This window comes from Solanum stenotomum, chromosome 4, assembly GCF_019186545.1.
Source record: "Solanum stenotomum isolate F172 chromosome 4, ASM1918654v1, whole genome shotgun sequence".
NCBI lineage: Eukaryota > Viridiplantae > Streptophyta > Magnoliopsida > Solanales > Solanaceae > Solanum > Solanum stenotomum.
Window position 1 is genome coordinate 52,888,173 of NC_064285.1, and position 15,221 is coordinate 52,903,393.

The window sequence follows — 15,221 nt, forward strand, 5'->3', positions numbered from 1 at the left end:
ATTATATTAATAAAATATTTTAAAATAAAAAATTAGATAGTCAAAAATTAGACAAAATACTAAAATTATAAAAAAAAATTCATATCAATTAAATGAAAAATTATCTTAAAATATTAGTGAAATTGTAGGGATGGCAATGGGGCAGTGTGGGGTGGGAGTGGGGCGGGTTGAGCTTAACCCGCAAAATTTTTAATCCCCCCCGCATAATAACGTTTTTCATTTTCAACCCGTCTTGCATAACTTTTTTAATATTTTGTTTTTCTAGTTAAGTTTGATACTAAAAATAAAATTCATAAAAATAATTTCTTTTTTCATTAAGTTGTATTAATTTAATAGGATAGTGAATTAAAAAATTATTTTTTAGAGGTCAATTGGAAAACATGTAAGAAAATGTATTATTTTTTATTGAACCATTTGCATTTACTATCTTGAATATTTTAGTAGATTTATAGAAATTATCTTAATAAATAATGTTTTATCACTCTTATAACATGGAAAAACTTAAAATTAAATTTGAACCCACATAAAATCGAGGAATTGACATAAAGGCACAACTTCTACATAGAATTAGCAATTTATAGCCCAATTTTATTTAGCAATTAATAGTCCAAAAAAAATAATAGCATGTATTAGCCCAAAAGTAAATTAACTGTATTTTTATAGATTTACATTTTTACCATCGTGCAACCAATTGGCAATAAATAGAAGACGTGGGATTGTTTTGTGATTTTAAGTCCTATAACTAAGAAAGTTAGCATTTCAGTTTCCTTAAATTTCCAAATCCAACTCCATTATTAGTATATCTTTAAAAAAAAAAACGTAGAGCAAATAAGAACCTCAAGATATAAATGATACCTTTGATTGTTTTGATTCATTATAATAGATAATGAGATAGTAATAATAATTTTGTAGATTGTTTCATAGAAGCGGTGGTTATCAATACGGATATTGATTTCAAATCCTCTATATGTTGATACTTCTATTAATTCTTTTGAATTTCATTATAAAATCGATGACTTTTCAATATCGATGTTGAAACGAAACAATATAGAATTGCAAGTATACATACAATTGAAGAAAGAATAGGAAACTTTCAAATACTAGCCATCATGTATGTGCTAAAGTTGAAGATGGAATTGTCAATACCAATTTGATTGCTATTGGTGTCAACAACACAAACACTTTATATTTTATTGGTTACAACCATATGATTGTCCGAGAGACTGTATTTTAACGAATGCAATATTATTGAGTGTGTTACTAAAACTATACTAACAGAATGTCATGTTTACAAGAAATTTCTCTCTCTAATATCTATGATAAAAATAATTATGCTATTCGAATGATGTTTCACTTTAAGGTGAAAAGTTTAAATACGCCAAGAAATTATCAATTTTAAAAAACAATTATGTATACACTATTCATTCTCTAAAATAAATGATGTATATACTTATGTAACGAGTTTATTAGGCTAATGTATTCAATCAGTTCAGTATGTATTCATAATATTTGACTCAAAGAATATTTATGAATACATTATAAATTTATGTATACATAAAAATATTGTGTATTCATTCAATTAGTTTATGTATACAATTAAACGTATGGTTTCTGTTGCAATGTATACACATTTATGTATACATTAAATATGACTAATTCTTGTATTGATTCAATTAATAGTTGTATACATTAAATTGAATGACTTTATACCAATGTATACACAATCATGTATACAATTATTATATGTGTTATATTTTACTAATTCAAACCAAATGGCATTAATAATGAAGCATCTTCAAATACTTTCTCTTGTAAAAAAATGTATAGAATTGTAGTAAATAAAATTCTATAAACAGATTTTGCATTCAAGTTACACACTATTTTGTACTTATACCACCCAAAAAAAAATATAAAATTAAGATTTATTTTTCCAAAAAAACTCATGAGATCCCTTTTACCCATGAAAATAAATATAAAAAAAATAACACATTATAATCTCAATTTTCCCCAATTAAATTGAAATCTTCAATTCCACAATAAAAAAAAATTCATATAGTTTGGCAATGACAAATTCAGACGGTGCGCAGACGCCCCAGTGATCAGGAGGTGCGAGGGGCTGGTTGTAGAGGGTGCGCGGAGGGGTAGAGGTAGGCCTAAGAAGTATTGGGGAGAGGTGATTAGACAGGACTTGGCTCAGCTTCACATTACCGAGGACATGACTCTAGATAGGAAGGAGTGGAGGTCGCGTATTAAGGTTGAAGGTTACTAAGGTTAGCGTGTTGTCTTTCCTTGCGAGGGTCTGGGTTGGTAGCGTTTGTAGTAGTCCTAGCCTGGCACTTGTAGTTCTTGTCTGTGATCCTATAGCCATATGTTGTTTACTGCGTTTCACCTCTTACAATATTTTCTTGATGTTATTGTCTCCGTTGTTGATTTGTACTATTTTTCTTATTGGATGTTATGTTTTATATACTGTTTCCTCTTCTTTTACTTGGTTTGGATGTACTTGAGCCGAGGGTCCTCCGGAAACAGCCTCTCTACCTCCACGAGGTAGTGGTAAGGTCTGTGTACACTTTACCCTCCCCAGACCCCACTTTGTGGGATTTCACTAGGTATGTTGTTGTTGTTGGCAATGACAAATTCAATATATATATGATAGAGCAAATATAGTCAAGAACAATGAAAAGAAACGATTTAGTATATTATCATACATTGGATGAACGTAAATACGGAAGAGAAAATTTAAGCAAATACAGAGTATATGCATGCATGAAGAATTGTAAAAAGATAAAAAAAAAAAAGGTAAAAGAAAAATGTTGAAAGAATCATTATTAACAAAGAATTGTTTAAAATAAGAAAAGAGAAGAAGAAAGAATAAAATTTTTACTTTTCAATAAATTAAGGATCGGTGAAAGAAAAAATATGTCTTGAGAAAAGTTTGGAGAAAATTAGGGAATAAAATAACTTTTTAGAAAGAAAAAAAAAACCCTTTCGAGTAAAAGAAAATATGGCTAATTAATGTCAAATAGATTTTCAAAAATCTTTGTTTTGCTAAAAGATTATAAGGGTACTATTTATTGCCAATTTTAACTATAACATGTCATGCTATGCAATCTACCCCGCATTAATTTAAAAAAAAGCCCACTTCAACCTGCCCCGCACAACCTTAAACCCGTCCCGCCCCACATAGCCTTAAACCCATCCTGCCCCGCCCCATTGCCATCCCTAAGTGCAAGTAACAAGTAAAAAAGCAACGGGGAGAGAGTAACTTATACTCCATCTGTTTTACTAACAAAAATTGTGGTGGATTGATAAATATTCTTTCATCTTTAACCAAGAGGTTTCGGGTTCAAGGCTCCTTGGGTACATAGTCGTCTTTGTTATGGAGCGTTTTATCCTCCCCCCCATCTGTCTAGTTCACAAATATATAAATTAAAAAATTTGAAGATTTTGTGAGCAAATTCTCAGTCATTGACTTAGAAAAACGAAATGTGTCACATAAATTGAGACATAAAGAGTAATATTTTTCAAAAAATATATTAATATAATTTTCAGAATACTTAAATTTTTCATATCCCAAATTATAGTTTTAAAAAAAAATTAAAAAAACTGAATCTCATAATCCAACATTTTGATAGAGAGGAGTTGTCAAAATCTTTTTAATGGAAAAAAAAAACTCTAACAATCTATGCTAAAAGCATTTGCATGTTGTTAGAATGGACGATAACTTCTACTCAAACCAATNGTACCCTACTTTACCCGAACGAGACTCGATCACTAGATGAAGAAGCAATCTTAACACTCGATAATGATTTTTTCGTGGATCAAGAATCCCCAGCTCTCTATCTCTCTCAGTTAAAGAAACATAATGAATTAAATATTAGGAGTTGGGTTACATGGGTTAAATGGGTGGGTATAAAATTAGGTTGGGTATACTAATTAAATTAGGAGAAAATTTTTAATGAAAAAAAAATATATATCCATGTAGGCGTGCCACATAAGCGCCACATCTGCTATTAAAAGTGAGGACATGAAACTTAACGGTTCAAGGGCAAATATGTACCTAAAGTTGGATGGGAGGGGCAAATATATCAAAAAAGTATGACAAAGGGCAAATATAACCCTTTCCTAAGAGTGGAGGGGCAAATATGACCCTTTTCCGTTGTTAGAATGGACGATAACTTCTACTCAAACCAATAGCAAAAAATCCTATAAGCTCTTTCCTATAAGGTAAATATGACTTTCTCTTAATCTTATCAGCTTCTTTATCCGCTCTATTTCGTACATAATACACTGCCGGCGGTAAAACCTTTTCTCCTCCGCTAGTGCTAGTTTTCGTCTGCTTCAATTTTCCTGCCGTCTTCACCACCTCACTGGAATTTTTTGTTTTTGCTGATTCGTTTTCTATTGTCTTTTTTGGTTTGAGAAATACAAAACTGTCCTCTTCCTTCCCTTCACTATTACTCCTCCGTAACAGATCTCGGATCCTCGGCCATCGCTTCGATACAAATCCTGTTGATTTACTCTTCTTGCATTTTCCTAGTGATGGCTCACTTATCTTCGGCTTCCACATACAATAAGTCCCGGCAGGTATCGTCTCCAATTCCTCTGCCTCCGATGATTCACTTTTTTCTAGAAACAACTTCTTCAACGGAATCAAAATTGATTTATCAACATCCTTCAAATCCGAATCGCTTAGCAATAGATCGCGGTTGAAAAGAGGGAAAATTGGCTGCTGGAATTTATTCTGACCGTCATAGATGAATTCCGCGATTGAGTTATCCGGTTTCTCAGAGACTAAAGAGAATTCGAAATCTTCTTCGCCGCCGTTCAAGCTATCTTTCTCCTCCGCCTGAAATTCATCGGAGATTTTTGCAGCGATATCCGATAAAAGTCCAAAATTGTTGAAACTGAGGCACAAATATTCATCTTCTCCGACTTGTTTCATATTTGTTTTGCGGTTCATTTTGAGGGAAAGAGAATTGTTTGTTTTCTTCTCCTCTGCTGCTGGGTTTTATTTGTAGGGGTTGTGCAAGTGTACTTTCCTTGATGGCAAAGAGACTAGAGGGCCCACCATTCCACACGTGCTTCTAGAACTTATGGAGTTTTTAGTATCAACTTGGAAAGTTGTCAAATACTCCCTTACGTTTCAAAAGAGAATGACTCACGGTTTGATTTAGAATCGAGTTTAAAAAAAAAGAAGGCTTTTTTATCATATGCTTCTAAATTAAAGTTATTTTAAATGTATCAAAATATTTTTTAATCTTGTGATCTTAAACATGTCATGTGAAAAATTGAAGTTAGAGTATTATCAAAAAAGGAAAAAAGTTATTCTTTTTTAAACGAACTAAAAAGGAAATTGAGTCATTCTTTTTGAAATAAAAGGAGTATATATATTTTTGGTAACTTCTTTATAATTTTAACTTTTTAGGAGTATTTTTTATATATAAGATTTTCTTGCCATGTTCTTTTGTCATGTATTACATCATTTAGCTCTATTATATAAGTTGCTTTTTTTAAAATTAGATTTCCTTCTCTTTTAAACTTTTTTTTATTTCATGTAATATGATTTTGTTTAATTGGTCAACAGATTTGATGTAATATGATTGGTATAAAGGAAAGGAGCCTTAAAAATATATGGCAAGAAATATTAGAACAATTAATAACCAAGGAGCCTTAAAAATATATGGCAAGAAATATTAGAAAGATTAATAACTAATTAAGAAGCCTTAAAAATATATGGCAATAAAATATTAGAACAATTAATAAATAAGAAGCTTTAAAATATATGGCAAGAAATGTTAGAACAATTAATAACTAAGAAGCCTCAAAATATATGGCCAAGAAATATTAGAATGTTATAAATAAATAAACGGAGAAGGGCCTAAAATGCCCCTCAAGTATTTGAATCGATATAAAATTACCCTTCATCCACCTATCGGTCCTAAAATACCCCGACGTCCACCTTTCGGCTCAAAAATAGCCTTATGTCTAACAGATCATACTCATTTAGTGGATGGAGGGTAATATTGTATCAAATCTAATAGTTTAAGGGCATTTTAGGCCCTTTCCGTAAAACTAATTTGAAATTAATTAATATATAAGTTCACATTATTGACTTGATTTTGAATTTCATAGTAAATTTAAAATTATAAAAAGGTTAGACATCTCTCTCTACACTCCTCCCTCCCCCGCCCTTCACTTCCTATCTCTTCCATTATCTTTTTTCTATTTGGATCATGTACGTCCACAATTTTATTTTAAATTTATGACAAACAAGAGAGAAAAAAAGAAGGTAAATAACGATGCATTCATATAGAAATAATCAATTCAATAAAAGATTACTTAATTAAGCAAATATGTACAAATACTATATACTTTTTTGTGTGTACCCAAAATTAAAAATAAAAGAATAAAAATAATTATTTCTCTTATCTCCACCCTCATCCCATCATGACAATAATACTAATTAAAAGAATATAAATATGTGAGTTCATTTCAAGTTTGAGTCTCGTATATCCTAATTAAAAATAAGAGATTAAAAAAAGGAATAAATGAAAAAATGAACAAACATTTGGATAATTGAGAGAAAATTTTATATTAATGAAAATAGTTTTTTTTTTAGATGGACAATCAGTCGGGGTAAGTATGGATTTTAGTTGGATCCTCATTTATGAGCTGGGTTACGTTATAATAAATTGGGGTTGATTCAAAATAGGCCAATAGGAAGATATCATGAAATTAATTATTTTTTCAATATTATTTTCAAGTGCATCAGGTCAAAATATGAATCATAAGTGGTTTTATAGAAAAAATGATTTTTTTAAAACATCATTTTATTATTTATTTGAGAAGGGTTTAAATTTGGACCAATCACATTAAGCAATATAAAAGTAAATATTTAATAGTTTTACTTTAAGAGTGCTATTAAAAATAAGGGCAAATATGAGTCAAAGGATTAACATCGAGGGTATTTTTGAGCTGAAAGGTGGACGTCAAGGGTATTTTAGGGCCGATAGGTGGAGGATAGTTTTGTACCAATTTAAATATTTAAGGGATATTTTAGACCCTTCTCCGATAAATTTTATATATATATATGTCCATGGCCCAGTACTGTAGAAGACTCACTTCTCCAAGGAAGTTTTTTTTTTCTTATAAAAGGGGCAATACCTCTACAATATAGACACACCAAAAATAGTAAAGAAAACTATTACTTTCCTTCATTTTATTACTCTTGCTATTCTTCACTTTCTCCCTTTCTTCTATCTTTCCTTTTCCCCTCTTTTTATTTAGTTTATTATTAATATTTTGTAACACGTTATCAGCACAAAATTCTAATTTTCTCCAAATATATCAAGTATAATAAACACATACCTTATATATTTTTAGTTAAATGTTAATTCTTCTTTGTTTATTAAATTTTTTAGTTAAATTAACCCGATGATCTTTATTTGATATATCTAACTCTATTATTATTTACTAGGTTATATTAGTTTTAGTATGTATACAATTTTCTTCCAATTATTCTTATATTTAAATAATGTATAAAATAATAATGTTACCATAATTTTTTCTTGAACAACTTACGATACTTCTTAAATTTTCATTTATGTATGCTANCCAAAATTAAAAATAAAAGAATAAAAATAATTATTTCTCTTATCTCCACCCTCATCCCATCATGACAATAATACTAATTAAAAGAATATAAATATGTGAGTTCATTTCAAGTTTGAGTCCCGTATATCCTAATTAAAAATAAGAGATTAGAAAAAAGAATAAATAAAAAAATGAACAAAACATTTGGATAATTGAGAGAAAATTTTAAATTAAAGAAAATAATGTTATTTTTAGATGGACAATTAGTCGGGGTAAGTATGGATTTTAGTTGGATCCCCATTTATGAGCTGGGTTACGTTATAATAAATTGGGGTTGATTCAAAATAGGCCAATAGGAAGATATCATGAAATTAATTATTTTTTCAATATTATTTTCAAGTGCATCGGGTCAAAATATGAATCATAAGTGATTTTATAGAAAAAATGATTTTTTTAAAACAATATAAAAATAAATATTTAATAGTTTTACTTTAAGAGTGCTATTAAAAATAAGGGCAAATATGAGTCAAAGAATTAACATCGAGGGTATTTTTGAGCTGAAAGGTGGACGTCAGGGGTATTTTAGGGCCGATAGGTGGATGAAGGATAGTTTTGTACCAATTTAAATATTTGAGGGATATTTTAGACCATTCTCTGATAAATTATATATATATATATATATATATCCATGGACCAGTACTGTAGAAGATACACTTCTCCAAGGAAGTTTTTTTTTCTATAAAAGGGGCAATACCTCTACAATATAGACACACCAAAAATAGTAAAGAAAACTATTACTTTCCTTCATTTTATTACTCTTACTATTCTTCACTTTCTCCCTTTCTTCTATCTTTCCTTTTCCCCTCTTTTTATTTAGTTTATCATTAATATTTTGTAACACGTTATCAGCATAAAATTCTAATTTTCTCCAAATATCTCAGGTATAATAAACACATACATTAGATATTTTTAGTTAATTGTTAATTCTTCTTTGTTTATTAAATTTTTTAGTTAAATTAACCTGATGATCTTTATTTGATATATCTAACTCTATTATTATTTACTAGGTTATATTAGTTTTAGTATGTATACAATTTTCTTCCAATTATTCTTATATTTAAATAATGTATAAAATAATAATGTTACCATAATTTTTTCTTGAACAACTTACGATACTTCTTAAATTTTCATTTATGTATGCTATTATTATATCTAATTTTTATGTACCATGCAATAGAAATTAATTTTATTTATGTATTTTTATATTGCTGAATTTATTTATGTATTTCTATATTGCTGATTTTATTTATGAATTTCTATATATATTGCCGATTTATGTATCTCAAGTTCATATGTTTCTCTTTGTGGTTTTTTATAAGCAATTCTTTTTTTACATGGCAATTAATAATGTGAAATTTTTAAGATCTATGATTACTTAAACAGTAACACCAACGAATTACAAAAATAATTGGTGTTTTTCAAAGTTTGTTTCATAAGTATGAGCACGTTGTAGTAATTGAATAACAATACTTTATATCACTTTCAAAGAGGTCTTTTAATGATATTTCTGCATGCATCTATGTGCTGAAAATAATAGTGTCCCATTTATTTTTATATGAGCATACCTTAAGAATCTATTTATATGTATTTGCTTGAGAAATTTAGTCTTAGTTAAATTTATTATTTCTAACTCATCTCTTTCTTTTAATGTTCATTATGTCAAACTTATCAAAGCTTGAGTTTGTGGCACTTGATATTACCGAAAAGAATTATTTGTCATGGGTTCTTGATGTGAAATCCACCTTGACGCTAAAGCTCTTGGTGACACTATTAAACAAGAAAATAAAGCATCAAGTCAGGATAAAGCGAAGACCATGATTTTTCTCCGACATCATCTCCATGAGGGATTAAAAATTAAATATTTAACTGTGAAAGACCCTCTTGAATTATGGATTAATTTGAAGGATCGATATGACCACCTAAAACTTATGGTGTTATCAAAAGCTCGATATGAGTGGATACCCCTTCGATTTCAAGATTTTAAAACTATAACTGAGTGTAATTCTGTTATTCATAAAGTACGTTTCATATTAAAATTATGTGGAGATACTATATATCACTGATGATGACTTACTTGAGAAAACTTTTTCCACTTTTCACGCTTCAAATGTGTTGTTACAATAACAACATCGTGAAAAATGATTTAAGAAATATTTTGAATTAATTACATGTCTACTTGTGGCTGAGCAAAATAATACTTTATTGATGAAAAATCATGAAGTCTGTCCTATTGGTTCTGCTCCATTTCCTAAAGCGAATGTTGTAGCAGTACATAACCAATTTGAATCAAGACAAAATTATTATCGTGATCGTGGCCATGGTCGTGGACGTAGACGAGGATGTGGTAGAGGACGAAATAATTATCATCATTATGATGGAAATAAACACGAGAATAACAAAGTTTCTCAAAATAATCCTTCTCGAGGTAGAATTAATACTTGTCACCGATATGGTATGAAAGGTCATTGGGCACATGAATGTCGTACGCCTGATCATTTTGTAAAACCTTATCAAGCCCCTCTCAAAAGAAAAGATAATAATGTGGAGGCACACTTGACTTTTCAAAATGATGAGGATGAAGCAACCCCCTCAAATAAATATCATAATGTTGAGGCAAATCTTGCATATCAAGATGATGACTTTGAAGGCCTCCCAAATATTACTCATTTGAAAGTTAGAGATTTTTATGAGAATATTGATTGGATAACTGATCATCTAATTGATGATAAAATTATAAGAATATAATTGTTGTTATTCTATTATTTTTGCAACTATATTGTTCTTCTCAAATGTTTTTCTTAAGGTATTATGTTTTACTAATTTATGCATTTTTAGTATGATTTCATAAAGTTTCTTATGTTTTTAGTTTTTCACATTCTTATATTGTATCGAAATTCCCCAATCATCAGTTGGATCTACAAAATCAACTATGATGATATATGCCTTATAGATAGTGCCACAAACACACACTATTTTAAGAGATAAAAAATAGTTTTCTTATTTAATTATGAAGAAGCTAATGTTTATACAATGTCTTGTAGTACAAGATTGATTGAAGGCTCCGGAAAAGCAAATGTTAATACAATATCTTGTAGTACAAGATTGATTGAAGGCTCCGAAAAAGCAAATTTAGTACTTATCGGAGGAACAAATTTGATAATCAAAGAAGCATTATATTATAGTAAGTCTCAAAGAAACTTATTAAGTTTCAAAGACATTAGTCAAAATAACTATCATATTGAGACTACAAGTGATGAAAAGAATGACTATCTTTATATTACTACAATGATGTCAGGTAAGAAATTTATACTTGAAAGTTACCCGCTCTTTCATCTAATTTATACTACGCAAGTATTAGCATGATTGAAACACATGCCATAATAAATCAAATGTTTTCTAAATCAAATGATTTTATTATTTGGCATGACCGATTGAGCCATCTCAATTCTAATATGATGCGCAAATAAATTGAGAGTTCACATGGACACTCTCTAAAAAACATAAAATTCTTCAATCCAAGGAATTCTCTTGTGCTGCACGTTCTCAAGGCAAATTGATTACTAGGCCATCACTAATCAAAGTGGGAATTGAATCTCTAGCATTTTTGGAACGTAATATAGGGTGATATATGTGAGCCCACTCACCCATCATGTGGACAATTTAAATATTATATGGCTTTAATAGATGTATGATGGTCATATGTGTGCTTATTATTAACTCGCAATATGGCGTTTGCAAGATTACTTGCTCAGATAATAAAGTTCAGAGCACAATTTCAAGATTATACAATTAAGAGAATTCGTCTTGATAATGCTGATGAATTTACATTTGAGGCTTTTAATGATTATTGTATATCAACTGGGATAACAGCTGAGCATCCAGTTGCTCATGTTCATACTCAAAATGGTCTAGCGGAATCATTGATTAAAAGTCTCCAAGTAATTGCTAGACCAATGCTTATGAGAACAAAGCTTCTCATTTCATTATGGGGCCATGTTATTTTACATGCAGCAAGTCTTGTGCGGATCAGACCCATAAGTTATCATAAAGTCTCCCAATTACAATTGGCTTTTGATCAAGAGCTAAACATTTATCATCTAAAAATATTTGAATGTGTGGTATATGTTTCAATTACTCCTCCACAACGTACAAAGATGGTTCCCCAAAGAAGGTTGGGTATATATATTGAGTATGAATTTCCTTCTATTATAAAATATTTGGAACCTATGACTGGAGATTTATTTACAACAAGATTAGTTGATTGCTATTTTGATGAATCAGTATACACAACATTAGGGAAGAGAAAATAAGCAACTGAAAAAATAAACTATCTCATTTAGATCCTCGTACAAATAAATGTGAACTAGAGGTTCAAAAGATATTCCATTTGCAAAATATTGCAAATCAGCTACCACATGCATTCACTAACCTATCAAGAGTTACTAAATCTCATATTCTAGCTGCTAATAATTCAATTCGAATTGACGTCCGATAGGATAATTAATTAATACAAATGAGTCTAAATCACGCTTAAAACGTGGTAGATCAGTTGATTCCAAAGATAAAAATCTTCAAAAAAGAAAAGGAGCTAACGATCAAGATGGTCATAATATGAAAGAACCTGCCCAAGAAGAGCAAGGAGACATAATAATTGATGAAACCTTGGAAGAGGTTCAGATGCCTGAAAATAATGAAGAAATCTCAATAAACTATGTTTCATGAAGAAAAATATGAAATCGAAATGATATAATTGTCGACAATATTTTTGCTTATAATGTTGCTATAGAAATAATGCAACAAAAGGAGGATCTTGAACCAAAATCTATTGAGGAATGTAGACAGAGAAATGATTGGCCAAAATGGAAAGATGCAATTCAAGTTGAATTAGCTTCGCTTGAAAAATGCGAAGTTTTTGAACCAATAGTCCGAACACCTGAAGGTATAAATTCAGTGAGGGCACAAATGGGTCTTTGTGCGAAAATGAAATGAGAAAAATGAAGTCGTAAGATATAAAACACGATTTGTGGCACAAGAATTTTCGCAAAAACCTGATATTGATTATATTGAGACATATTCTACTGTGGTGGATGCAATCACTTTCAGGTATCTTATAAATCTGGTAGTTCATGAAAAACTCGACATGCATCTTATGGATGTCGTTGCAACCTATTTATATGGCTCACTAGTTAATGACATTTTTATGAAAATTCCTGATGGATTAAAAATGCATGAAAGATATAAAGATTCCCCGAAAAGTTGTTCAATAAAACTTCAAAAATCTTTATACAGATTGAAACAATCAGGACGCATGTGGTATACTCGCCTTAGAGAATATCTATTAAAAGAAGGGTATAAGAATGACCCAGTTTGTCCTTGTGTATTTATTAAAAGGTCTAAATTTGAATTTGTCATTATAGTTGTATATGTTGATGACTTGAATATAATTGAAACTCGCGCATAGTTTTCAATAGCAGTAGAATGTTTGAAAAGTAATTTGAAATTAAAGACCTTGGAAAAACAAAATGTTTTCTTGGTTTACAAATTGAACATTTTACAAATGGAGTATTTATTCATCCATCAACATATACTAAAAATATTTTAAAGACATTTTACATGGATAAAGCACATCCATTAAGTACCCCAATGATTGTGAGATCACTTGATATTAATAAATATCCATTTCGACCTTATGAAAATGACGAAGAACTTATTGGTTCTGAAATACCATATCTTAGTGCAATTGGTGCATTGATGTACCTAGCTAGTAATTCTCAACCAGATATATCTTTTTTCTGTAAATTTATTAGCAGCATTTAGTTCTTCCCCAACACGAAGACATTGAAATGGTATTAAACATATATTTAGATACCTTCAAGGGACTATTGATTTGGGGCTATTTTATTCAAAGGAATCTGATTCACAATTAATTGGCTATACAGATGCAGAATATTTGTCTGACCCATATAAAAGCCAATCGCAGATTATTTATTTACACGTGGAGGTACAATTATATCATGGCGTTCAACGAATTAAACTATGGTTGCTACTTCTTCAAATCATGCAGAGATAATAGCCGTCCATGAAGAAAGTCGAGAATGTGTGTGGTTAAGATCAATACAACACATCCAGGAAACATATGATCTTTCTTTAAAAGGAGATGCCCTAACAACATTATATGAAGATAATGTTGCATGTATAACTCAACTAAGAGAAGGATACATCAAAAGAGATAGAACAAAACATATTTCACCAAAATTCTTCTTTACTCACGATCTTCGAAGGAAGGCTGAAATAGATGTGCAACACGTTCGTTCAAGTGATAATTTAGCAGATGTGTTTACTCAGGCATTGCCAACTTTAACCTTTGAGAAACTGAGATACAAGTTTGGAATGCGTCATCTTCGAGTTATTAAGTGATGTTTCATCAGGAGAGTAAATATGCGTTGCACTCTTTTTTTCTTAATCAGGTTTTGTCACACTGGGTTATCCTGATAAGGTTTTTAATGAGGCAGTAAATAATGTGTATTACAAGTAAATTTATATACCTCTCTTTAATTTATACATGGACATCCAAGGGGGAATGTTATAAATATATATATAATGTGTATTACAAATAAATTTATATACCTCTCTTTAATTTATACATGGACATCTAAGGAGGAGTGTTATATATATATGTACATGGCCCATTACGGTAGGAGGCTCACTTCTCCAAAGAAGTGTTTTTCCTATAAAAGGGGCAATATCCCTACAATGTAGACACACCAAAAATAGTAAAGACAACTATTATTTTCCCTCATTTTATTACTCTTACTATTCTGTCTCCTTTTCCCCTCTTTTTATTTAATTTATTATTAATATTTTGTAACATAGAACAATTAATAATAAGAAGCTTTAAAATATATGGCAAGAAATATTTAAATCATTAGTACAACATTTTCTTGAGACGTTACTGCAAATATTTTCCTCGTATATAATCTTTCGAATTATAGATCATACATGGAAATTTTGATACTTTATTGATTAGTACAAACTTACTTGGAAAAAGAGCAGCGAATAGAACATGAGCTAAAATAAGCTTAGAGTTGTTTAAATGAAATGACCATTATTTATTGCTAACATTCATTTTTGACTCACTTAAATAGGAGTAAAAGCTACTTACACAGTTATACTCCTTATTTATTACTTTTATCAATATTGATGATACTTTTTCTTTTTCTTATCACATAAATATCTTTTTATATTTATGACCAAGGGTAAAGGAAGAAATAATTAATTAATTATGTTTTAATCTTTAAAATGACAAGTATTGTGAATATCTATTTTTAATAGGGTTAAAAACAAGTAAAATAGGGTTAAAAACAAGTGAAATAGTCTAAACACTTCATTTCCAATTAGTAGCTAATAATACAAGCAAATAGAAATTATATTCAAGATTGAAGGTAAAAAAAATACTACTCCAAGTTAATATCAAGATTTGAAGATCAAGAGAGAGATATTATTAACTAGAAGTAAAAGATACTGCTCCTACTCTCATGCAAGAGTTTATTTGTAGGATTTTTTTT

At 29.8% G+C, this 15,221-nt stretch overlaps 1 protein-coding gene across 1 annotated transcript; it reads right to left on the minus strand.

Annotated features, from left to right (window-relative positions):
• Positions 1 to 4,162: 4,162 nt before the first annotated feature.
• Positions 4,163 to 4,979, minus strand: LOC125862786 (uncharacterized). Its single transcript, XM_049542910.1, has one exon. It carries the CDS (start codon positions 4,961 to 4,963, stop codon positions 4,163 to 4,165), a length of 801 nt encoding a protein of 266 aa, XP_049398867.1. The 5' UTR covers positions 4,964 to 4,979.
• Between the last annotated feature and the right edge of the window lie 10,242 nt (positions 4,980 to 15,221).

Excerpts from the sequence above, each read along its gene's own strand:
- LOC125862786 (XM_049542910.1), bottom strand. The coding sequence starts at position 4,963 with ATGAACCGCAAAACAAATATGAAACAAGTCGGAGAAGATGAATATTTG.